This window comes from Oncorhynchus tshawytscha, unplaced genomic scaffold, assembly GCF_018296145.1.
Source record: "Oncorhynchus tshawytscha isolate Ot180627B unplaced genomic scaffold, Otsh_v2.0 Un_contig_3183_pilon_pilon, whole genome shotgun sequence".
Classification (NCBI taxonomy): domain Eukaryota; kingdom Metazoa; phylum Chordata; class Actinopteri; order Salmoniformes; family Salmonidae; genus Oncorhynchus; species Oncorhynchus tshawytscha.
The window spans coordinates 39,735-66,510 of NW_024609211.1; the positions used below are offsets into that span (position 1 = coordinate 39,735).

A 26,776-nucleotide genomic window follows, 5' to 3' on the forward strand; every position below is an offset into this window, starting at 1 on the left:
CTCTGTTCTCTCTCTCTGTTCTCTGTCTCTGTTCTCTCTCTCTGTTCTCTCTCTTTGTTCTCTGTTATCTCACTCTATCTCTCTCTCTTACATCAATTCAATTTCAATTTAATGGCTTTATTGACATGGGAAACATATGTTTACAATGTTAAATCAAGTGAAAGAGGTTAAAAAAATGACAGTAAACATTACACTGACAAAAGTTCCAAAAGAATAAAGACATTTAACATTAAATAAATAAACTTAAATATAATTTGTATTTACAATGCTGTTTGTTCTTCACTGGTTGCCCTTTCCTTGTGGCAACAGGTCACAAATCTTGCTGCTGTGATGGCACACTGTGGTATTTCACCCAGTAGATATGGGAGATTATCAAAACTGGGTTTGTTTTTCAATTCTTTGTGGGTCTGTGTAATCTGAGGGAAATATGTGCCTCTAATATGGTCATACATTGGTCAGGAGGTTAGGAAGTGCACCTCATTTTGTGGGCTGTGAACACATAGTCTGTCTTCTCTTGAGAGCCAGTTCTGAATGTGCATTCAGATGTCATAAATCAACACTGCAAAGCTGTCCCTGTCCTCTGCAGTGCCTTGATTGTATTACTGCTGATGATATCTGGAAATGTGCATGTACACCCTGGCCCATCTACTGTTGCCAGACCCAATTCTGACTTGTGCTCTGATATCTGCTTCACTGATTTCTGCTCTCGTTAAAAGCCTGGGTTTTCTGCACGTCAACACTAGAAGCTTATGACCTAAAATGGATCACCTGTAAGTGTGGGTTCACAGCTCCAATCCAGATGTGTTGGTCATTACTGAGACGTGGTTAAGGAAGAGTGTTTTGAATACTGAGAACTTTTCTGTCTATAACCTTTATCGGCAAGACAGGTCTTCCAAAGGTGGTGGAGTGGTAATCTTTACCAAGGATCACCTTCAGTTGTCTCCACCAAGTCTGTCCCCAAGACAGGTCTTCCAAAGGTGGTGGAGTGGTAATCTTTACCAAGGATCACCTTCAGTTGTCTCCACCAAGTCTGTCCCCAAGACAGGTCTTCCAAAGGTGGAGGAGTGGTAATCTTTACCAAGGATCACCTTCAGTTGTCTCCACCAAGTCTGTCCCCAAGACAGGTCTTCCAAAGGTGGGGGAGTGGTAATCTTTACCAAGGATCACCTTCAGTTGTCTCCACCAAGTCTATCCCCAAGACAGGTCTTCCAAAGGTGGGGGAGTGGTAATCTTTACCAAGGATCACCTTCAGTTGTCTCCACCAAGTCTATCCCCAAGACAGGTCTTCCAAAGGTGGGGGAGTGGTAATCTTTACCAAGGATCACCTTCAGTTGTCTCCACCAAGTCTGTCCCCAAGACAGGTCTTCCAAAGGTGGAGGAGTGGTAATCTTTACCAAGGATCACCTTCAGTTGTCTCCACCAAGTCTGTCCCCAAGACAGGTCTTCCAAAGGTGGAGGAGTGGTAATCTTTACCAAGGATCACCTTCAGTTGTCTCCACCAAGTCTGTCCCCAAGACAGGTCTTCCAAAGGTGGGGGAGTGGTAATCTTTACCAAGGATCACCTTCAGTTGTCTCCACCAAGTCTGTCCCCAAACTATTTGATTTGCTGGATTTAAGCATTAAACTTTCAAATGGCTCTTTGCTGACTGTTGCTGGGTGACTGTTGCTGGGTGACTGTTGCTGGGTGACTGTTGCTGGGTGACTGTTGCTGGGTGACTGTTGCTGGGTGACTGTTGCTGGGTGACTGTTGCTGGGTGACTGTTGCTGGGTGACTGTTGCTGGGTGACTGTTGCTGGGTGACTGTTGCTGGGTGACTGTTGCTGGGTGTTATCAACCTCCATCAGCACAGGCCTGTACCCTACCTGCCCTAAACTCTCTCCTGGCCCCTTACACTAAGTCTGAATTTGTCCTGCTAGGTGACCTAAACTGGGACATGCTTAAACCACCTGACCAAGTCCTAAAGCAATGGGACTCCCTCAATCTTTCTCAGATTATTACCAATCCCACAAGGTTATGACTCCAAACACCCAGAAAAGGCTACTCTCCTTGATGTTATCCTCACAAATAATCCCGATATCCCGGTATCAGTCTGGTGTTTTCTGTAATGACCTTAGTGATCACAGTTTTACAGCCTGTGTTCGTAATGGCAGCTCAGTGAAACGATCTGTCCTGATTTGTCTTACACACTTGCTAAAAAACGTGATCTAGCAGAGTTACTCCACCTCAAGAATTGCATTGGGTGAAGGCTCGGCACACGCATACTCAGGCTGACTGGCTCTCGTTCAGGCAAATGAGAAATAAGTGTACTCAGGCTATCCGGAAGACCAAAGTTAGTGACATTAAGGAGCAGTTCTCTCTCTGTGGGTCGAACCCCAAGAAGTTCTGGAAAACGGTTAAAGACCTGGAGAATAAACCCTCCTCCTCAAATAAACCATCCTACAAATGCTAGATTACGGAAGAAGAAGCACATGGCTGAGCTCTTTAAATCACCACTTCATTAAGTCAGGATTCCTATTTGACTCAGCCAAGCCTCCTTCCCCGTCCAACATTTCCTCATCTGCCACCCCTTCTAATGCCACTAGCCCGATGCTTCTCCCTCTTTTACCCCACTACAAAGTTTCTCTGAGGTGCAAAATGAGCTCCTTAAACTTTACCCCCAAAAAACATCTGTGTCAGATGGTTTAGACCCTTTCTTCTTTAAGGTTGCTGCCCCTATCATCACCAAGCCTATCTCTGACCTTTTTAAATATGTCTCTCCTTTCTGGGGAGGTTCCCATTGCTTGGAAGGCAGCCACAGTTCGTCCTTTATTTAAAGGGGGAGATCAAGCTGATCATAACTGTTATTGGCCTATTTCTATTTTGCCCTTATCAAAAGTGGTGGAATAAGTTGTCAATAATCAGATGACTGACTTTCTTGATGTCTATAGTATTCTCTCTGGTTTGCAATCTGGTTTCTGCTCAGGTTATGGATGTGTCACTGCAACCTTAAAGGTCCTCAATGATGTCACCATTGCCCTTGATTCTAAGCAATGTTGTGCTGCTATTTGTATTGACTTGGCTAAAGCTTTTGATAAGATAGACCATTCCATTCTTGTGGGTCGGCAAATGAGTATTGGTGTCTCTGAGGGGTCGTTGGGCTGGTTTGCTAACTACCTCTCTTAAAGAGTGCAGTGTGTAAAGTCAGAAAATCTGCTGTCTCAGCCACTGCCTGTCACCAAGGGAGTACATGAAGGCTCGATCCTAGGCCCCACGCTCTTCTCAATTGACATCAACAACATATCTCAGGCAGGAGGAAGCTCTTTCATCGTTTATATGAAGATGATACAGTCTTATACTCATCTGGCCGCTCCCCAGATGATACAGTCTTATACTCATCTGGCCCCTCCCCAGATGATACAGTCTTATACTCATCTGGCCCCTCCCTGAATTGTGTGTTAATTAAACGCTCTACAACAAAGCTTTCTTAGTGTCCAATCAGCTTTCAGACTTTGTGGCTGTGGTAACTAGTGACGACCTTTGTGGCTGTGGTAACTAGTGACGACTCACAATCACTTGAGTAACACTACGACTCCCGAGTGGCGCAGTGGTTTAAGGCACTTTACATCGACAACATAGCTCAGGCAGTAGGTAGCTATGCAGATGATACAGTCTTATACTGTTAAATGCTCTACAACAAAGCGTTGTTAGTGTCCAACCAGCGTTCTCTGCCCTTAACCTTGTTCTGAACACCTCCAAAACAAAGGTCATGTGGTTTGGTAAGAAGAATGCCCCTCTCCCCTACAGGTGTGATCACTACCTCTGAGGGTTTAGAGCTTGAGGTAGTCACCCCATACAAGTACTTGGGAGTATGGCTAGACGGTACACTGTCCTTCTCTCAGCACATATCAAAGCTGCAGGCAAAAGTTAAATCTAGACTTGGTTTCCTCTATCGTGAAATGCTCCTCTTTAACACCAGCTGCCAAACTAACCCTGATTCAGATGACCATCCTACCCATGCTAGATTACAGAGACAGAATTTATAGATCGGCAGGTAAGGGTGCTCTTGAGTGGCTAGATGTTCTTTACCATTCGGCCATCAGATTTGCCACCAATGCCCCTTATAGGACACATCACTGCACTCTATACTCCTCTGTAAACTGGTCATCTCTGTATACCCATCGCAAGACCCACTGGTTGATGCTTATTTATAAAACCTTCTTAGGCCTCACTCCCCCCTATCTGAGATACCTACTGCAGCCCTAGTCCTCCACATACAACACCCGTTCTGCCAGTCACATTCTGTTAAAGGTCCCCAAAGCACACACATCCCTGGGTCGCTCCTCTTTTCAGTTCGCTGCAGCTAGTTGCAGTTGTCGTCGTAGGTCTCTCTTGTTGTGATGTGTGGTTTGTCCTATATTCTTTAATTTTATTTTTTAATCCAAGCCTCGTCCCAGCAGGAGGCCTTTTGGTAGGCCATTATTGTAAATACGAATTTGTTCTTAAATACATTTTTTAAAGGTCTGACTACAGCAGCGTTTCTCAAAATCAAGGCTATGCTCACTGAGTCTGTACATAGTCAAAGCTTTCCTTAAGTTGGGGTCAGTCACAGTGGTCAGGTATTCTGCCACTGTGTACTCTCTGTTTAGGGCCAAATAGCATTCTAGTTTGCTCAGTTTTTTTGTTAATTCTTTCCAATGTGTCAAGTAATTATCTATTTGGTTGGGTCTAATTGTGCTGTTGTCCTGGGGCTCTGTGGGGTCTGTTGTGTTTGTGAAAAGAGCCCCAGGCCCAGCTTGCTTAGGGGGGACTCTTCTCCAGGTTCATCTCTCTGTTGGTGATGGCTTTGTTATGGAAGGTTTGGGAATCGCTTCCCTTTAGGTGGTTATAGAATTTAACTGTTCTTTTCTGATTTTGATAATGCAGAGTCTCAATTTGCTGTTTGTCCCATTTTGTGAATTCTTGGTTGGTGAGCAGACCCCAGACCTTACAACCATAAATCTCTCACTCACTCACTCACTCACTCACTCACTCACTCACTCACTCACTCACTCACTCACTCACTCACTCACTCACTCACTCACTCACTCACTCACTCACTCACTCACTCACTCACCGCTAGCCTCTGTGTGTAGGAAGACTGTTTTAGTCAGAGCGCTAGCCTGTCAGAGTGTGTAGGAAGACTGTTTTAGTCAGACCGCTAGCCTGTGTGTGTAAGAACAACACTTCTTTATAATCCCTCCTCTCCGCCCCCCTCCCTCCCTAACTCCCCACCTCAAAGCCTACCTACTCCCTCCCTCCCTAACTCCCTGCCTCCTAACCTACCTACCTACCTCCCTACCTCCCTTCCTAACTCCCTGCCTCCCTCCCTCCCTACCTCCCTCCCTCCCTCCCTAACTCCCCGCCTCCCTCCCTCCCCTCCTGCCTTCCTTTATTTAATCCTCCCTCCCTCCCTGCCTGCCTGCCTGCCTGCCTGCCTGCCTGCCTGCCTGCCTGCCTGCCTGCCTGCCTGCCTGACTGCCTGCCTGCCTGCCTGCCCTGCCTGCCTCCCTCCCCTCCGTCCCTCCCTGCCTCCCTGCCTGCCTGCCTGCCTCACTCCCTGCCTCCCTCCCTCCCTCCGTCCCTCCCTCCCTCCCTGCCTGCTTGCCTGCCTGCCTGCCTCCCTCCGTCCCTCCCTGCCTCCCCCTGCCCCTGCCTGCCTGCCTGCCTGCCTGCCTGCCTGCCTCCCTCCCTCCGTCCCTCCCTGCCTCCCTGCCTGCCTGCCTGCCTCACTCCCTGCCTCCCTCCCTCCCTCCGTCCCTCCCTCCCTCCCCCTGCCTGCCTGCCTGCCTGCCTGCCTCCCTCCGTCCCTCCCTGCCTCCCTGCCTGCCTGCCTGCCTCACTCCCTGCCTCCCTCCCTCCCTCCGTCCCTGCCTTCCTGCGTAGTATCTGGCAGCATGCTCACACACTCACATTGCCTGGGCTGGGAGGATGGAGTACAGCAGTCTGCTCTATGCCTGCATCCCAAATGGCACCCTATTCCCTATACATATGGGCACTGGTCTAAAGTAGTTCACTATATATAGGGAACAGGGTTCCATTTGGTTCAGGGCCCAGGATCGTTCTGCTTTGACCTCAAAGGACACTTAAAAGGGAAGTACGGTCACTGCACAGCATGATTGTTTGTATTGTTACCATAAACCCCTGTGTTTATTGAGTTGATATTTTTGAAGGTTTTGTTGGTGGAGATCTACTTCATATCACCCAGGGCCCGCTTAGTGTGTGATGCTGTGTGTCTGTTTGATGCTGTGTGTGTGGTTGATGCTGTGTGTGTGTGTTTGATGCATCCAGATTGTGTGTGTGTGTGTGTGTGTGTGTGTGTGTGTGTGTGTGTGTGTGTGTGTGTGTGTGTGTGTGTGTGTGTGTGTGTGTGTGTGTGTGTGTGTGTGTGTTTGTTTGATGCTGTGTGTGTGTTTGATGCTGTAATTTATTCTGATTGTAGACTGAGAACTAATGTAATGTTTTTTCTCTGTTCCTAATTGCATTCATTACATCAAACAGTCAGGAAAGGCAAACGATGCATCCCAAGTGACACGCTATTCCCTGCATAGTGCACTACCAGATTCACAGACTACCTGACTAGCGTGACCAGATCCCTGATCAATATAGGGAGTAGGGTGCCATTTGGGACACAAGCCAAGATGACAGAGCTCATCTGCATTACAATGCCTTCCCAATGCTTCCATCCAGATTCACAGACTACCTGACTAGCAGAGATAATGTGGTCTCCATCCAGATTCACAGACTACCTGACTAGCAGAGATAATGTGGTCTCCATCCAGATTCACAGACTACCTGACTAGCAGAGATAATGTGGCCTCCATCCAGATTCACAGACTACCTGACTAGCAGAGATAATGTGTTCTCCATCCAGATTCACAGACTATATGACTAGCAGAGATAATGTGGCCTACATCCAGATTCACAGACTACATGACTAGCAGAGATAATGTAGCCTACATCCAGATTCACAGACTACATGACTAGCAGAGATAATGTGGCCTCCATCCAGATTCACAGACTACCTGACTAGCAGAGATAATGTGGCCTCCATCCAGATTCACAGACTACCTGACTAGCAGAGATAATGTGGCCTCCATCCAGATTCACAGACTACTTGACTAGCAGAGATAATGTGGGCTCTATCCAGATTCACAGACTACCTGACTAACAGAGATAATGTGGCCTCTATCCAGATTCACAGACTACCTGACTAACAGAGATAATGTGGCCTCTATCCAGATTCACAGACTACCTGACTAGCAGAGATAATGTGGCCTCCATCCAGATTCACAGACTACCTGACTAGCAGAGATAATGTGGCCTCCATCCAGATTCACAGACTACTTGACTAGCAGAGATAATGTGGTCTCCATCCAGATTCACAGACTACCTGACTAGCAGAGATAATGTGGCTTCCATCCAGATTCACAGACTACCTGACTAGCAGAGATAATGTGGCCTCCATCCAGATTCACAGACTACCTGACTAGCAGAGATAATGTACCTCTGGTATCTACCATACCATCCAGATTCACAGACTACCTGACTAGCAGAGATAATGTACCTCTGGTATCTACCATACCATCCAGATTCACAGACTACCTGACTAGCAGAGATAATGTACCTCTGGTATCTACCATACCATCCAGATTCACAGACTACCTGACTAGCAGAGATAATGTACCTCTGGTATCTACCATACCATCCAGATTCACAGACTACCTGATTAGCAGAGATAATACCTATTCACAGACTACCTGGTATCTACCATACCATCCAGATTCACAGACTACCTGATAGCAGAGATAATGTACCTCTGGTATCTACCATACCATCCAGATTCACAGACTACCTGACTAGCAGAGATAATGTACCTCTGGTATCTACCATACCATCCAGATTCACAGACTACCTGACTAGCAGAGATAATGTACCTCTGGTATCTACCATACCATCCAGATTCACAGACTACCTGACTAGCAGAGATAATGTACCTCTGGTATCTACCATACCATCCAGATTCACAGACTACCTGACTAGCAGAGATAATGTACCTCTGGTATCTACCATACCATCCAGGGTTTTTTCCTCTGGTAAAAAAATAAAAAGAAGATTGTTCAGATTTCTGAAACAGGGGTTAATTTATCCTCCAATTTGTGTTCTTTGTTAACCCAGCGCTGGGTATTGTACATAACACATGCTTGGTTATTTTGACCCAGCCAGTTGGGGTCCATGAGTTGGGTTGTTGGGATCACCCAAACATGGATTAATTTAATAACCATCAGTTGGGAATTTGTTTTACTTTCATGCTGGTTGCCCAAGCAGCTGGGCCATTTTGAATGTAATCCTTTTTGTAATTTTCAGGAGGCGTAGCCTATTATGAATGTGGCTTTCAGATAGATCTTATTGGCCACCCGTGAGAGTAAATGTCACTCCTGTTCATCATTCACTCTAAATCTCTCTCTTCTCTCTCTCTCTTTCTCTCTTTTCTCTCTCTCATTCTCTCTCTCTCTCTCTCTCTTCTCTCTCTCTCTCTTTCTCTCTTCTCTCTCTCTCTCTCTCTCTCTCTCTCTCTCTCTCTCTCTCCTCTCTGTCTCTCTGTCTCTCTCTCTCTCTCTCTCTCTCTCTCTCTCTCTCTCTCTCTCTCTCTCTCTCTCTCTCTCTCTCTCTCTCTCTCTCTCTCTCTCTCTCTCTCTCTCTCTCTCTCTCTCTCTCTCTCTCTCTCTCTCTCTCTCTCTCTCTCTCTCTCTCTCTCTCTCTCTCTCTCTCTCTCTCTCTCTCTCTCTCTCTCTTACATACTGCTAATCACAAGTTTTCCTTAAAATGTGGAGCATCCCAATAATGGGATTTGCAGGCTTCTGGGAACTAGAAAAATGTAAACGTTCAACCTTAAAGTGTTCAACAACCTAACCCTGCTCTTTTCAAAGAAAACAACGAACTAGGTTACTCAACGGCTGCACCCCAGGAGTTGGGTCAACCAAACAACTCAGCATTTATTTTTTGTGTTGTTATTCAAGCTGTGTAGTACTTCTTGCATCCAATTCCCTTTGAAGTGCACTACTCGTGACCAGGGCCCCATAGTGCAGTATATTGGGAATAGCTTGCCATTTGAGACAAACCGTTCTCCCTCTATTTTGCTATCACAGCTTGTGGGAGACAAATATTGCTGACCTTTTAAAAACTAAGTAAGTGCATGAGTGCTGGTCCAACAGTAGTAGGGGCCCATTTTGTGTAAGAGGAGAGGAGGGAGAGCGGCGAGGAGAGGAGAGGAGATGGGGAGGAGGAGGGAGAGAGAGAGCGAGAGAGAGAGAGAGCGAGAGAGAGAGAGAGCGAGAGAGAGAGAGAGAAGGGCCGTGCCAAAAAAAAAACAGAGATGATTAGAGGGAAGAGTTCCTGTGGGAGACTAAAAGCAGAGATGGAACGCAGTAAAACAGGAGTGGAGAGTTGAATCCCTAATCGGATGATGAGCAGAAGGAGAGGGAGGAGAGGGTGCTCACCTTGGCCTACCCACCACTGCTGAAAGATAAGCTGCCTATTAACAGGAGAAGTTGGGCTGATAATGTTTCAATATTAACCTGACAGCTTATGTCCCCGAAGGTTAAGATAACTTTCTTTCACATCATCTTTAAGTGATGTTAACATTAATTTCTAACCTACTGAATACGTGCTATTTATGTTCTTAATTACCATAAGGAGAGGCCTAAGACTTAATTTGTGTTGAACACGGAGCGACAAGAACTAACAGCAAATTGAATTTTAGAAATGCAAGGAACATTTTCTCTCAGGAACACCAGTCTAGAACAAACTCAGCAGACCCACACAGATATATTACTGTCAGTCATTCCCCTTACTGGAATACAAACCAGGACAGTCATTCATACCAGGACAGTCATTCATACCAGGACAGTCATTCATACCAGAACAGTCATTCATACCAGAACAGTCATTCATACCAGGACAGTCATTCATACCAGGACAGTCATTCATACCAGGACAGTCATTCATACCAGAACAGTCATTCATACCAGAACAGTCATTCATACCAGAACAGTCATTCATACCAGGACAGTCATTCATACCAGGACAGTCATTCATACCAGAACAGTCATTCATACCAGGACAGTCATTCATACCAGGACAGTACCGGCTAGAAGAGAGAACAGTCATTCATACCAGTACTGTACCGGCTAGAAGAGAGAACAGTCATTCATACCAGGACAGTCATTCATACCAGGACAGTCATTCATACCAGGACAGTTATTCAAACCAGAACAGTTATTCATACCAGAACTATACCTCCTAGAAGAGAGAAGAGTCATTCATACCAGTATTATACCTCCTAGAAGAGAGAACAGTCATTCATACCAGAACAGTCATTCATACCAGTACTATACCTCCTAGAAGAGAGAACAGTCATTCATACCAGATCTATACCTCCTAGAAGAGAGAACAGTCATTCATACCAGATCTATATTGAAGAGAGAACAGTCATTCATACCAGTACTGTACCTCCTAGAAGAGAGAACATATTGACATATGGAGACATATTGAGACATATTGAGACACATGGAGACATATTGAGACACATGGAGACGTACAGAGACACACAGAGACATATTGAGACACATGGAGACATATTGAGACATATTGAGACACATGGAGACATATGGAGACATATTGAGACACATGGAGACATATTGAGACACATGGAGACATATGGAGACACATGGAGACATATGGAGACATATTGAGACATATTGAGACATACGGAGACACATGGAGACATATTGAGACATATTGAGACATATTGATACATATGGAGACATATTGAAACATATTGAGACACGTGGAGACATACGGAGACACATGGAGACATATTGAGACATATTGAGACACATGGAGACATATGGAGACACATGGAGACATATTGAGACATACAGAGACACATGGAGACATATGGAGACACACAAAAACACACACAGATGCAGTCCAGGCCTTATGCTGTCATTGGTTTGATAAGCTTTAATTAGGGAAAGCACACAAAAATACTGGTACACTGTTTTGAAGAATATTGTAGTTGATGTCAGCCGATGTTTATTTTGGTATCCATTGTTGAGTGATGTCACAGCTCCTTTGATAATGTGCAACAGCCTCATTAGTCCACCAGCAGGCCTGTAGTGAGAACAGCCTCGTTAGTCCAACAGCAGCTAATGAACACTGAAGATAAAACAGCAGACATTTAATACGACTAAAATATACTTTACTACTGAATCTTCTCTCATTTTGGTAATTAACAGTTCATCTATGGTAACTTTGGTATTTCATACTGAAAAATAAAAAGATGAATATATGGTTGTAATTGTGTAGATCTGTGTCCGTATTGTCCATGGTATCCCAGTAGATACAATAGATTGAGAAAACAGCCTCATTAATATATTTCTTTAAAGCATCTAATCAACAAGGGCATTATTTAATTTTTTTTTTTTTTTTTTTTTTTACAACTGCCAATCAAAAACCTTTTACAACAAATACTATCGGCAAAGTAAAATAAGTGTGTAAAAAATATATAAAAGCTATTTCATGCTGAAACCCTCTTATTGAATACCAATGGTTTAAATTATGTTTTACAGCTTTGTGATTTAAAAAAAAATCTATATAATTACAGACAATTTTGATAATTTGAAGTACCCAAAGGGCCACTGGATGTCATCTTATAAAATACACAGAAAGAATATATATAAAACGCAACATGCAACAATTTCAAAGATGTTACTGAGTTACAGTTCATATAAGGAGATAAATAAATTTAAATAATTAAATGAAGCCCTAATCTATAGATTTCACATGACTTGGAATACAGATATGCATCTGTTGGTCACAAATACCTTAATAAAAAGTGGGGTTGTGGATCAGAAAACCAGTCAGTAACTGGTGTGACATATGCCTCATGCAGCGCGACACATACAGTTGATCAGACTGATGATTGTGGCCTGTGGAATGTTGTCCCAATCCTCTTCAATGGCTGTGTGGAATTGCTGGATATTGGTGGAAACTGGAACACGCTGTCGTACACATCGATCCAGAGCATCCCAAACATGCTCAATGGGTGAGATGTCTTGTGAGTATGCAGGCAATGGAAGAACTGGGACATTTTCAGCTTCCAGGAATTGTGTACAGATCCTCGCGACATGGGGCCGTGCTTTATCATGCTGAAACATGAGGTGAATGGTGGTGGATGAATGGCACGACAATGGGCCTCAGGATCTCATCACGGTATCTCTTGAATGCATCACGTTGCATTCAAATTGCTATCAATAAAATGCAGTTGTGTTTGTTGTCCGTAGCTTATGCCTGCCCATACCATAACCCCACCGACATCATGGGACACTCACATTTATATCAGCAAACCGCTCACCAACAGAGCGCCATAAACACTGTCGGCCATATCTCCAGAACAGTTGGAGCAAGGGATTCATCTGTGAAGAGCACACTTCTTCCTGCGTGCCAGTGGCCGTCAAAGATGAGCATTTTCCCACTGATGTCGGTTACGACGCCAAACTGCAGTGGAGTCCAGCCCCTGGTGAGAACGACAAGCATGCAGATTGTCGTTCTGAGACGGTTCCCTGACACGGTTTCTGGCGGTTTGGACAGACAGTCTTCGGTTGTGGAAACCCACAGTTTCATCAGCTGTCCGGGTGGCTGGTCTCAGACCATCCTGCAGGTGAAGAAGCCGGATGTGGAGGTCCTGGGCTGGCGTGGTTACATGTGGTCTGTGGTTGTGAGGCCGGTTCCATGTACTGCCAAATTCTCTAAAACAACGTTGGAGGTGGCCTATGGTAGAGAAATTAACATTAAATTCTCCGACAACAGCTCTGGAGGACATTCCTGCAGTCAGCATGCCAATTGCATGCTCCCTCAAAACTTGATACATCTGTGGCACTGTGTTGTGTGACAAAACTGCACATTTTAGAGTGGCCTTTTATTGTCCCCAGCACAAGGTGCACCTGTGTAATGATCATGCTGTTTAATCAGCTTCTTGATATGTCACACATGTCAGGTGGATGGATTATCTTGGCAAAGGAGAAATGCTCACTAACAGGGATGTAAACAAATTTGTGCACAAAATATGAGAGAAATAAGCTTTATGTCCGTATGAAACATTTCTGGGATCTTTTTTTTTTCAGTTCATGAAAAATAGGACCAACACTTTACATGTTGCGTTTATATTTTTCTTCCGTATAAAATAAATCATTTGAAAGCTATCATAATCCTGGTAGTTTACTCAGTAATATACCCTCCCTTTGCAACCCTGCTACTGATTATGGAGTCTGACAAACAGCACCCTGCTACTGATTAAGGAGTCTGACAAACAGCATCCTGCTACTGATTAATACGGAGTCTGACAAACAGCACCCTGGTACTGATTAATACGGAGTCTGACAAACAGCACCCTGCTACTGATTAAGGAGTCTGACAAACAGCACCCTGCTACTGATTAATACGGAGTCTGACAAGCAGCACCCTGCTACTGATTAATACGGAGTCTGACAAACAGCACCCTGCTACTGATTAAGGAGTCTCCCCTCATCCCTGTTTCCCCTCTCTACTGTCTCCTCTCTCCACAGTCTCCCCTCTCCCCTGTCTCCCCTCTCTACTCTCTCCTCTTTCCCCTGTCTCCCCTCTCTACTGTTTCCCCTATCTACTGACTCCTCTCTACTGTCTCCCCTCTCTCCACTGTCTCCCGTCTCTACTGTCCCCTCTCCTCACTGTCTCCCCTCTCCCGTGTCTCCCCTCTCCCCTGTCTCCTATCTCCACTGTCTCCTCACTCCACTGTCTCCCCTCTCTACTGTCTCCCCTCTCTAATGTCTCCTCAGTCCACTGTTTCCCCTCTCTCCCGTTTCCCCTCTCCCCTATCTCCACTGTCTCCCCTCTCCACCCTCTCCCCTCTCTTCACTGTCTCCCTCTCTCCACTGCCATCCCTCTCCACTGTCTCCCCTCTCCCGTGGCTCCCCTCTCCCCTGTTTCCTCTCTCCACTGTCTCCCCTCTCTCCACTGTCTCTCCACTCCACTCTCTCCCCTTTCCACTGTCTCCCATCGCTACGGTTTCCCCTCTCCAAGGCTCCCCTCTCCACTGCCATCCCTCTCCCCTGTCTCCCCTCTTCCGTGGCTCCCCTCTCCCCTGTTTCATCTCTCCACACTCTCCCCTCTCCCCTGTCTCCCCACTCCACTGTCTCCCCTTTCCACTATCTCCCATCGCTACTGTATCCCCTCTCTACTGTCTCCTCTCTCCACTGTCTCCCCTCTCCCATGTTTCCCCTCTCTAGTGTCTCCCCTCTCTACTGTCCCCTCTCTCCACAGGCTTCCCTCTCCCCTGTCTTCCCTCTCCCGTGGCTCCCCTCTACCCTGTCTCCTCTCTCTACTGTCTCCCCTCTCTCCTGTTTCCTCTCTCTACTGTCTCCCCTCTCCCATGGCTCCCCTCTCCCATGGCTCCCCTCTCCACTGTCTCCTCTCTCCACTGCCTCCCCTCTCTCCTGTTTCCTCTCTCCACTGTCTCTCCTCTCTCCACTGTCTCCTCTTTCCTCTGTCTCCCCTCTACCCTGTTTCACCTCTCTCCTGTTTCCTCTCTCCACTGTCTCCCCTCTCCCGTGGCTTCCCTCTCCCCTGTCTCCCCTTTCCACTGTCTCCCCTCCCCCCTGTTTCCCCTCTCTACTGTCTCCTCTCTCCACTGTCTCCCCTCTTCACTGTCTCCCCTCTCTAGTGTCTCCTCCCTCTCCTCTGTCTACTCTCTGTCCTCTGTCCCCTCTCTCCTCTGCCTCCCCTCATCTCTGTCTCCCTCTGTCTCCCCTCTCCACTGTCTCCCCTCTTTACTCATTGTCTCTAGACAGCCACTAACTAGTAGAATTATGGAACCAGTGAATGGATTTGACCGTTAGTCAGGACCTCACATTCTTCATTCTTTACTTTAGTCCTTTCTGAGGTCTGTACTAGTCCTAATGCAGTGTCTAATGTCATGGTAACAACCTTCTGAGGTCTGTTCTAGTCCTAATGCAGTGTCTAACGTCATGGTAACAACCTTCTGAGGTCTGTTCTAGTCCTAATGCAGTGTCTAATATCATGGTAACAACCTTCTGAGGTCTGTTCTAGTCCTAATGCAGTGTCTAATGTCATGGTAACAACCTTCTGAGGTCTGTTCTATTCCTAATGCAGTGTCTAACGTCATGGTAACAACCTTCTGAGGTCTGTTCTAGTCCTAATGCAGTGTCTAATGTCATGGTAACAACCTTCTGAGGTCTGTTCTGTTCCTAATGCAGTGTCTAATGTCATGGTAACAACCTTCTGAGGTCTGTTCTATTCCTAATGCAGTGTCTAATGTCATGGTAACAACCTTCTGAGGTCCCCCACAGCCCACAGGGTCTGTGGGCTGTGGGGGGTCTGTGGGGTGTCTGTGGGCTGTGGGTGGGCTGTGGGGGGTCTGTGGGCTGTGGGGTGTCTGTGGGCTGTGGGGGTCCGTGGGGTTTCTGTGGGCTGTGGGGGTCCGTGGGCTGTGGGGGTCTGTGGCTGTGCGGGATCCGTGGGCTGTGGGGGTCCTTGGGTTGTGGGGGGTCTGTGGGCTGTGGGGGTCTGTGGGATGTGGGGGTCCGTGGGCTGTGGGGGGTCTGTGGGTTGTGGGGGTCTGTGGGTTGTGGGGGTCTGTGGGCTGTGGGGGTCCGTGGGTTGTGGGGGTCTGTGGGCTGTGGGGGTCTGTGGGCTGTGGGGGTCTGTGGGCTGTGGGGTGCTTGTGGGCTGTGGGTGGGCTGTGGGGGTCTGTGGGGTGTCTGTGGGCTGTGGGGGGTCTGTGGGCTGTGGGGGGTCTGTGGGCTGTGGGGTGTCTGTGGGCTGTGGGGGTCCGTGGGCTGTGCGGGGTCCGTGGGGTTTCTGTGGGCTGTGGGGGTCTGTGGGCTGTGGGTGGGTCTGTGGGCTGTGGGGGGTCTGTGGGCTGTGGGGGGTCTGTGGGCTGTGGGGGTCTGTGGGCTGTGGGGGTCTGTGGGCTGTGGAGGGGGTCTGTGGGCTGTGGGGGTCCATGGGCTGTGCGGGGTCCGTGGGGTTTCTGTGGGCTGTGGGGGTCCGTGGGCTGTGGGGGTCCGTGGGCTGTGGGGGGTCTGTGGGCTGTGGGGGGTGTATGTGGGCTGTGGGGGTTCTGTGGGCTGTGGGGGTCCGTGGGCTGTGGGGGTCCGTGGGCTGTGGGGGTACGTGGGCTGTGGGGGTCCGTGGGCTGTGGGGGTCTGTGGACTGTTGGGCGTCCGTGGGCTGTGGGGGTCCGTGGGTTGTGGGGGTCTGTGGGCTGTGGGGGGTCCGTGGGCTGTGGGTGATCTGTGGGCTGTGGGGGTCTGTGGGCTGTGCGGGATCCGTGGGCTGTGGGGGTTCGTGGGTTGTGGGGGTCTGTGGGCTGTGGGGGTCTGTGGGATGTGGGGGGTCCGTGGGCTGTGGGGGGTCTGTGGGTTGTGGGGGTCCGTGGGCTGTGGGTGGTCTGTGGGCTGTGGGGGTCTGTGGCTGTGCGGGATCCGTGGGCTGTGGGGGTCCTTGGGTTGTGGGGGGTCTGTGGGCTGTGGGGGTCTGTGGGATGTGGGGGGTCCGTGGGCTGTGGGGGGGGGGGTATGTGGGTTGTGGGGGTCTGTGGGCTGTGGGGGAAAAGAGAAGAATGATCTTAAATAAACGTGTTGTATTGTCACACTGGATAGGTGTTGTTTTACAGGGTCAGTCATAGTAGTATGATAGGTGTTGTTTTACAGGGTCAGTCATAGTAGTATGATAGGTGTTGTTTTACAGGGTCAGTCATAGTAGTATGATAGGTGTTGTTTTACAGGGTCAGTCATAGTAGTATGATAGGTGTTGTTTTACAGGGTCAGACATAATAGTACAGCACCCCAGTTAAGTGCCTTGCGCAAGGGCACTTAAGCTACTGAATGGTGATATATCTACTGAATGGTGATATATCTACTGAATGGTGATATATCTACTGAATGGCGTTGTATCTACTGAATGGTGTTGTATCTCCTGAATGGTGTTGTATCTACTGAATGGTGTTATATCTACTGAATGGTGATGTATGTACTGAATGGTGTTATATCTACTGAATGGTGTTGTATGTACTGAATGGTGTTGTATCTACTGAATGGTGTTGTATCTACTGAATGGTGTTATATCTACTGAATGGTGATATATCTACTGAATGGTGTTGTATCTACTGAATGGTGATGTATGTACTGAATGGTGTTGTATCTACTGAATGGTGATGTATCTACTGAAATATATCTACTGAATGGTGTTGTATCTACTGAATGGTGATGTATCTACTGAATGGTGTTGTATCTACTGAATGGTGTTATATCTACTGAATGGTGTTGTATCTACTGAATGGTGTTGTATCTACTGAATGGTGATGTATCTACTGAATGGTGTTGTATCTACTGAATGGTGTTGTATCTACTGAATGGTGTTGTATCTACTGAATGGTGTTGTATCTACTGAATGGTGTTGTATCTACTGAATGGTGATGTATCTACTGAATGGTGTTGTATCTACTGAATGGTGATGTATCTACTGAATGGTGATGTATCTACTGAATGGTGATGTATCTACTGAATGGTGTTGTATCTACTGAATGGTGTTGTATCTACTGAATGGTGTTGTATCTACCTACTGAATGGTGATGTATCTACTGAATGGTGTTATATCTACTGAATGGTGATATATCTACTGAATGGTGATGTATCTACTGAATGGTGATATATCTACTGAATGGTGTTATATCTACTGAATGGTGTTGTATCTACTGAATGGTGATATATCTACTGAATGGTGATGTATCTACTGAATGGTGTTATATCTACTGAATGGTGATATATCTACTGAATGGTGTTGTATCTACTGAATGGTGATGTATCTACTGAATGGTGATATATCTACTGAATGGTGTTGTATCTACTGAATGGTGTTGTATCTACTGAATGGTGTTGTATCTACTGAATGGTGTTGTATCTACTGAATGGTGTTGTATCTACTGAATGGTGTTGTATCTACTCAATGGTCTCAGCCCTCATGCTGTAGAAATGCAGCACCTGCTTCAGTAGAAAACACTGTTGGTTTTAGACTGAAGTGGTTACACATTTCCTTGTAAGACATGAACTGGATGTTTTTTCTTCCTAATAGACTCTTTGTATTTAATGTTGTGTTACCACAGAAGGAGTAGCTAGACTCTTTGCGCTGACGGACAGAGGAGCACAAGGCCAGAGACAATGAATGCGGCCGCAGACACAAAGCAGCCGCTTCTGTGGTAACACAATATAGTATACAAAGAGTCTAGCTACTCCTTCTGTGGTAACACAATATAGTGTACAAATAGTCTAGCTACGCCTTCTGTGGTAACACAATATAGTGTACAAATAGTCTAGCTACTCCTTCTGTGATAACAAGACTACATTAAATAGAAGGAGTCTGGCTACAACTTCTGTGGTAACACAATATAGTATACAAAGAGTCTAGCTACTCCTTCTGTGGTAACACAACATTAAATACAGAGAGTCTAGCTGCACCTTCTGTGGTAACACAATATCAGGCACAAAGAGTCTAGCTACATCTTCTGTGGTAACACAATATCATTGCACAAAGCGTCTAGCTACATCTTCTGTGGTAACACGACATCAGGCACAAAATAGATCAGATTCAGTGTTGAGATAAGCCTGCAGAACTCTTTCCCTGCAGAACTCTTTCTTTGATGTATAATGGGAGACCACTTGAGCAGGTCTCAAGTCAGAATATCCCCCCAGTCAGTTGTATTAAGGGCCTCTTCGTAACACCTCCAGTCAGTTGTATTAAGGGCCTCTTCGTAACACCTCCAGTCAGTTGTATTAAGGGCCTCTCCATAACACCTCCAGTCAGTTGTATTAAGGGCCTCTTCGTAACACCTCCAGTCAGTTGTATTAAGGGCCTCTCCGTAACACCTCCAGTCAGTTGTATTAAGGGCCTCTTCGTAACACCTCCAGTCAGTTGTATTAAGGGCCTCTTCGTAACACCTCCAGTCAGTTGTATTAAGGGCCTCTTGTAACACCTCCAGTCAGTTGTATTAAGGGCCTCTTCGTAACACCTCCAGTCAGTTGAAATAAGGGCCTCTTCGTAACACCTCCAGTCAGTTGTATTAAGGGCCTCTTCGTAACACCTCCAGTCAGTTGTATTAAGGGCCTCTTCGTAACACCTCCAGTCAGTTGTATTAAGGGCCTCTTCGTAACACCTCCAGTCAGTTGTATTAAGGGCCTCTTCGTAACACCTCCAGTCAGTTGTATTAAGGGCCTCTTCGTAACACCTCCAGTCAGTTGTATTAAGGGCCTCTTCGTAACACCTCCAGTCAGTTGTATTAAGGGCCTCTCCGTAACACCCCCAGTCAGTTGTATTAATAACACCTCCAGTCAGTTGTATTAAGGGCCTCTTCGTAACACCTCCAGTCAGTTGTATTAAGGGCCTCTCCGTAACACCCCCAGTCAGTTGTATTAAGGGCCTCTCCATAACACCTCCAGTCAGTCTTTTGTAAATGATATCCAGGTGTTATTGGTATCACAGTGTGAATAGGCTGCCCGGCTTTGTGGTGATTGCTCTGCCCGGCTTTGTGGTGATTGCTCTGCCCGGCTTTGTGGTGATTGATGGCTCTGGCGGCTTTGTGGTGATGGCTCTGCCCGGCTTTGTGGTGATGGCTTGTGGTGATGGCTCTGCCGGCTTTGTGGTGTGATGGCTCTGCCTGGCTTTGTGGTGATGGCTCTGCCCGGCTTTGTGGTGATGGCTCTGCCCGGCTTTGTGGTGATTGATGGCTCTGCCCGGCTTTGTGGTGATTGGGCTCTGGTGATGGCTTTGTGGTGATGGCTCTGCCCGGCTTTGTGGTGATGGCTCTGCCGGCTTTGTGGTGATGGCTCTGCCTGGCTTTGTGGTGATTGATGGCTCTGCCGGCTTTGTGGTGATGGCTCTGCCCAGCTTTGTGGTGATGGCTCTGCCCGGCTTTGTGGTGATGGCTCTGCCGGCTTTGTGGTGATGGCTCTGCCGGCTTTGTGGTGATTGATGGCTCTGCCGGCTTTATGGTGATTGATGGCTCTGCCGGCTTTGTGGGGATGGCTCTGCCGGCTTTGTGGTGATTGATGGCTCTGCCTGGCTTTGTGGTGATTGATGGCTCTGCCGGCTTTGTGGTGATTGCTCTGCCGGCTTTGTGGTGATTGATGGCTCTGCCTGGCTTTGTGGTGATTGATGGCTCTGCCGGCTTTGTGGTGATTGATGGCTCTGCCGGCTTTGTGGTGATTGATGGCTCTGCCTGGCTTTGTGGTGATTGATGGCTCTGCCGGCTTTGTGGTGATGGCTCTGCCTGACTTTGTGGTGATGGCTCTGCCTGGGTTTGTGGTGATTTTCTCCTGGTAGGTGACACTAACGCACACCTTTCTCTGTGGTGTTAAATCCTTAAAGCCTTTTAATCATCCTTTGGATAAGATAGGTGGGTATTTTGTGCCTTGAATTTCCGCCCAGTCACTCAGTTTTGATAAATGAAAATGAGGTGCGGGTTAGATAAGCTGACACTGATGGGAAGCCTCCTTCTGCTCATCATATCAGAAATAAGCCAGTGAATAAGCCAGTCTCCAGTGATCCGTGGAAGACTACCTGGCCAGCATGTATGAGAGATTTGGTTTTAACTTCCTCGATCTCACAAAAGTGCATCACCTTTGATAAGAAACCACAATATTGCAGGATCATTAGGCTCTTATTGTTTATCTGGACTTTTGTACTGGACACAACCAGACAGGGGATGGATCTACTGCCATGGACAGACCCAGACAGGGGATGGATCTACTGCCATGGACAGAACCAGACAGGGGATTGATCTACTGCCATGGACAGGACCAGACAGGGGATGGATCTACTGCCATGGACAGAACCCGACAGGGGATGGATCAACTGCCATGGACACAACCAGACAGGGGATGGATCTACTGCCATGGACAGGACCAGACAGGGGATGGGCCATGGATTGATCTACTGCCATGGACAGAACCAGATCTACTGCCATGGACAGGATTGATCTGGACAGGACCCAGGGGATGGATCAGAACAGGACCAGACAGGGGATTGATCTACTGCCATGGACAGAACCCGACAGGGGATTGATCTACTGCCATGGACAGGACCAGACAGGGGATGGATCTACTGCCATGGACAGGACCAGACAGGGGATGGATCTACTGCCATGGACAGAACCAGACAGGGGATTGATCTACTGCCATGGACAGAACCCGACAGGGGATTGATCTACTGCCATGTACAGAACCCGACAGGGGATTGATCTACTGCCATGGACAGGACCAGACAGGGGATTGATCTACTGCCATGGACAGGACCAGACAGGGGATTGATCTACTGCCATGGACAGAACCAGACAGGGGATTGATCTACTGCCATGGACATGGACAGGACCAGACCAGGGGATGGATCTACTGCCATGGACAGAACCCGACAGGGGATGGATCTACTGCCATGGACAGGACCAGACATGGGGATGGATCTACTGCCATGGACAGGACCAGACAGGGGATGGATCTACTGCCATGGACAGAACCCGACAGGGGATTGATCTACTGCCATGGACAGAACCAGACAGGGGATGGATCTACTGCCATGGACAGGACCAGACAGGGGATTGATCTACTGCCATGACCAGACAGGGGAGAACTGCCATGGACAGAACCCGACAGGGGATTGATCTACTGCCATGGACAGGACCAGACAGGGGATGGATCTACTGCCATGGACAGGACCAGACAGGGCACTGCCATGGACAGGACCAGACAGGGGGGGATCTACTGCCATGGACAGGACCAGACAGGGGATTGATCTACTGCCATGGACAGGACCAGACAGGGGATTGATCTACTGCCATGGACAGGACCAGACAGGGGATTGATCTACTGCCATGGACAGGACCAGACAGGGGATGGATCTACTGCCATGGACAGGACCAGACAGGGGATGGATCAACTGCCATGGACAGGACCCGACAGGGGATGGATCTACTGCTGCAGACAAGATCAGACAGTATTCAGCCTTATTCTAAAATGGATTAAATAGTTTTTTCTTCGTCAATATACACACAATACCCCATTTTGCACACCCAATTTTTCAGTTTTTGATTTGTTAAAAAAGTTTGAAATATCCAATAAATGTCGTTACACTTCATGATTGTGTCCCACTTGTTGTTGATTCTTCACAAAAAAATACAGTTTTATATCTTTATGTTTGAAGCCTGAAATGTGGCAAAAGGTCGCAAAGTTCAAGGGGGCCGAATACTTTCGCAAGGCACTGTATGTACCTTTCCAAATCATGTCCAAGCAATTGAATGTACTGCAGGTGCACTCCAATCAAGTTGTAGAAACATCTCAAGGATGATCAATGGAAACAGGATGCACCTGAGCTCATTCTCGAGTCTCATAGCAAAGAGTCTGAATACTTACGTAAAGGTATTTCTGTTTTTTAATTTTAATACTTTTGCAAAAACATTCAAAACCTGTTTTCACATTGGCATTATGGGATGTTCTGTGTAGACTGCTGAGCATTTTTAATTTGTAATTTTTTGAATCCATTTTAGAATAAAGCTGTAACGTAACAAAATGTGAAAAAAGTTAAGGGGTCTGAATACATTCCGAAGGCATGGTGTATATACCCACAAACCGCATAGTGTATATACCCACAAACTATACAGAGTATAGTACATACGTTTACATACACTTAGGTTGGAGTCATTAAAACTCGTTTTTCCACCACTCCACACATTTCTTGTTAACAAACTATAGTTTTGGCAAGTCGGTTAGGACATCTACTTTGTGCATGACAAATAATTTTTCAAACAATTATTTACAGATTATTTCACTTATAATCCACTGTATCACAATTCCAGTGGATCAGAAGTTTATATACACTAAGTTGACTGTGCTTTTAAGAACACCAGCCCAACCGCGAAGCACGGGGGTGGCAGCATCATGTTTTGGGGGTGCTTTGCTGCAGGAGGGATTGGTGCACTTCACAAAATAGATGATTATGTAGAAAATGATGTAGATATATTGAAGCAACATCTCATGACGTCAGTCAGGAAGTTAAAGCTTGGTCGCAAATGGGTCTTCCAAATGGACAATGTCCCCAAGCATACTTCCAAAGTTGTGGCAAAATGGCTTAAGGACAACAAAGTCAAGGTATTGGAGTAGCCATCACAAAGCCCTGACCTCAATCCTATAGAAAATGTGTGGTCAGAACTGAAAAAGCATGTTCGAGCAAGGAGGCCAACAAACCTGACTCAGTTACACCAGCTCTGTCAAGAGGATTGGGCCAAAATTCATCCAACTTATTGTGGGAAGCTTGTGGAAGGCTTCCCGAAAACTTTGACCCATGTTAAACAATTTGAAGGCAATGCAACCAAATACTAATTGAGTGTATGTACACTCTTGACCCACTGGGAATGTGATAAAATAAATAAAAGCTGAAATAAATCATTCTCTCTACCATTATTCTGACATTTCACATTCTTAAAATGAAGTGGTGATCCTAACTGACCTAAGACAGGGAATTTTTACTAGGATTTAAATGTCAGGAATTGCGAAAAACTGAGTTTAAATGTATTTGGCTAAGGTGTATGTAAACTTCTGTCTTCAACTGTATGTATATATATATTATATATATATCATTTATATCACAAAGAAACACTCACTGCTGTGCTGTGATAGCCTGGGTCACAAATCTGTTTGTGCTGTCTTCTAAACTCCTACGTACGGTCATTATTTCACACTGTGATTGACCAAAAAACACAATTGTCCTGACAGCACAAAAATAAATTCTATTCCATTTAGGGACACGTGCAGTTAGGAACACTGAGAGAAGTGGAATGAGTGTTGCTTGTTGTGATTTTAATTGGTCCTGTGACCATGGCTATGTTCCAAGTGGTACACTATTCCCTACACCCATAGATATCTGGTCTAAAGTAGTGCACTACATTTGGAATGAGTTGCCATTTGTGACACAGTCAGTGTGTATGGGAGGCAGGCTGATAATATATGTGGGTGGAATAAGTTGTGTTTCACTTCAGCGGTAGTTGTCTCTGAGGATATCAGTTCCCGGTCCCACAGGCTTATTCCACAGATAAGATCACTGTAATGGTTCACTGTAATGGTTCACTTCACAGCACAGACACACTGACAGAGAGAGAACGGGCAACACATCTCAGTGGAGCAGCATAGAGCCAGTCAGTGGAGCAGCATAGAGCCAGTTAGTGGAGCATCATAGAGCCAGTCAGTGGAGCAGCATAGAGCCAGTCAGTGGAGCAGCATAGAGCCAGTCAGTGGAGCAGCATAGAGCCAGTCAGTGGAGCAGCATAGAGCCAGTTAGTGGAGCAGCATAGAGCCAGTTAGTGGAGCAGCATAGAGCCAGTCAGTGGAGCAGCATAGAGCCAGTCAGTGGAGCAGCATAGAGCCAGTCAGTGGAGCAGCATAGAGCCAGTTAGTGGAGCAGCATAGAGCCAGTCAGTGGAGCAGCATAGAGCCAGTTAGTGGAGCAGCATAGAGCCAGTTAGTGGAGCAGCATAGAGCCAGTTAGTGGAGCAGCATAGAGCCAGTTAGTGGAGCAGCATAGAGCCAGTTAGTAGAGCAGCATAGAGCCGGCTGGTGGACAAGATTAGTGAAAGTCTAGTGTAGACAAGATAAATCATGTTTGTAGTTATGGTAAGCTAGTACAGTAATTGATAAATCATGTTTGTAGTTATTGTAAGCTAGTACAGTAATTGATAAATCATGTTTGTAGTTATTGTAAGCTAGTACAGTAATTGATAAATCATGTTTGTAGTTATGGTAAGCTAGTACAGTAATTGTAAATCATGTCTGTAGTTATTGTAAGCTAGTACAGTAATTGTAAGTATTTCCTTCGTAGCTCAACAGGTTTTATCCATCCTGACAACTTCTTTCCTCTTTCTCAAGCCAAGCTGAACCCTTATAAAAACAACGAGCCTTCTGTATTCTCTGAAATGTCTGTAGCCATCACCCTCTCCCCAGGTCTGCCCTAACCCGTGCCCTCTGAGCTTGACCATCAGTAAACTCAATAAGCACTGAGCACCAATATAGAACACTAAGCAGGTGGCAAGAGGCTAGGCTGAAAAGCCAGGGATAGACAGAGGAATGGAGGATAGGATAGACAGAGGAATGGAGGATAGACAGAGGAATGGAGGATAGACAGAGGAATGGAGGATAGACAGAGGAATGGAGGATAGACAGAGGAATGGAGGAGAGACAGAGGAATGGAGGATAGACAGAGGAATGGAGGATAGGATAGACAGAGGAATGGAGGAGAGACAGAGGAATGGAGGATAGACAGAGGAATGGAGGATAGACAGAGGAATGGAGGATAGACAGAGGAATGGAGGATAGACAGAGGAATGGAGGATAGACAGAGGAATGGAGGATAGACAGAGGAATGGAGGATAGGATAGACAGAGGAATGGAGGATAGGATAGACAGAGGATGGAGGACAGACAGAGGGATGGAGGACAGACAGAGGGATGGAGGAGAGACAGAGGAATGGAGGACAGACAGAGGGATGGAGGACAGACAGAGTGATGGAGGACAGACAGAGGAATGGAGGACAGACAGAGGAATGGAGGACAGACAGAGGAATGGAGGATAGACAGAGTTGGAGGACAGACAGAGGAATGGAGGACAGACAGAGGAATGGAGGACAGACAGAGGAATGGAGGACAGACAGAGGAATGGAGGACAGACAGAGGAATGGAGGACAGACAGAGGAATGGAGGACAGACAGAGGAATGGAGGACAGACAGAGGAATGGAGTATAGACAGAGGAATGGAGGACAGACAGAGGAATGGAGGACAGACAGAGGAATGGAGGATAGACAGAGGAATGGAGGATAGACAGAGGAATGGAGGACAGACAGAGGAATGGAGGATAGACAGAGGAATGGAGGATAGACAGAGGAATGGAGTATAGACAGAGGAATGGAGTATAGACAGAGGAATGGAGTATAGACAGAGGAATGGAGGATAGACAGAGGTGGAGGATAGATAGAGGAGTGGAGGACAGACAGAGGAATGGAGGATAGACAGAGGAATGGAGGATAGACAGAGGTATGGAGGACAGACAGAGGAATGGAGGACAGACAGAGAATGGAGGAGAGACAGGAATGGAGGCCAGACAGAGGAATGGAGGATAGACAGAGGAATGGAGGATAGACAGAGGAATGGAGGACAGACAGAGGAATGGAGGACAGACAGAGGAATGGAGTATAGACAGAGGAATGGAGTATAGACAGAGGAATGGAGTATAGACAGAGGAATGGAGGATAGACAGAGGAATGGAGTATAGACAGAGGAATGGAGGATAGACAGAGGAATGGAGGATAGGATAGACAGAGGAATGGAGGACAGACAGAGGAATGGAGGACAGACAGAGGAATGGAGGATAGACAGAGGAATGGAGGATAGACAGAGGAATGGAGGATAGACAGAGGAATGGAGGATAGACAGAGGAATGGAGGATAGACAGAGGAATGGAGGATAGACAGAGGAATGGAGGATAGACAGAGGAATGGAGGATAGACAGAGGAATGGAGGATAGACAGAGGAATGGAGGATAGACAGAGGAATGGAGGATAGACAGAGGAATGGAGGACAGACAGAGGAATGGAGGACAGACAGAGGGATGG

General features: G+C 46.7%; 1 protein-coding gene across 1 annotated transcript; it reads right to left on the reverse strand.

Annotated features, from left to right (window-relative positions):
• Positions 1 to 15,390: 15,390 nt before the first annotated feature.
• On the reverse strand, positions 15,391 to 18,165 carry LOC121844431 (proline-rich extensin-like protein EPR1). Its single transcript, XM_042314481.1, has 2 exons — positions 18,117 to 18,165; positions 15,391 to 16,676 (listed from the first exon to the last, which is right to left on the reverse strand). Exons 1-2 carry the CDS (start codon positions 18,163 to 18,165, stop codon positions 15,391 to 15,393), a joined length of 1,335 nt encoding a protein of 444 aa, XP_042170415.1.
• Positions 18,166 to 26,776: the final 8,611 nt, after the last annotated feature.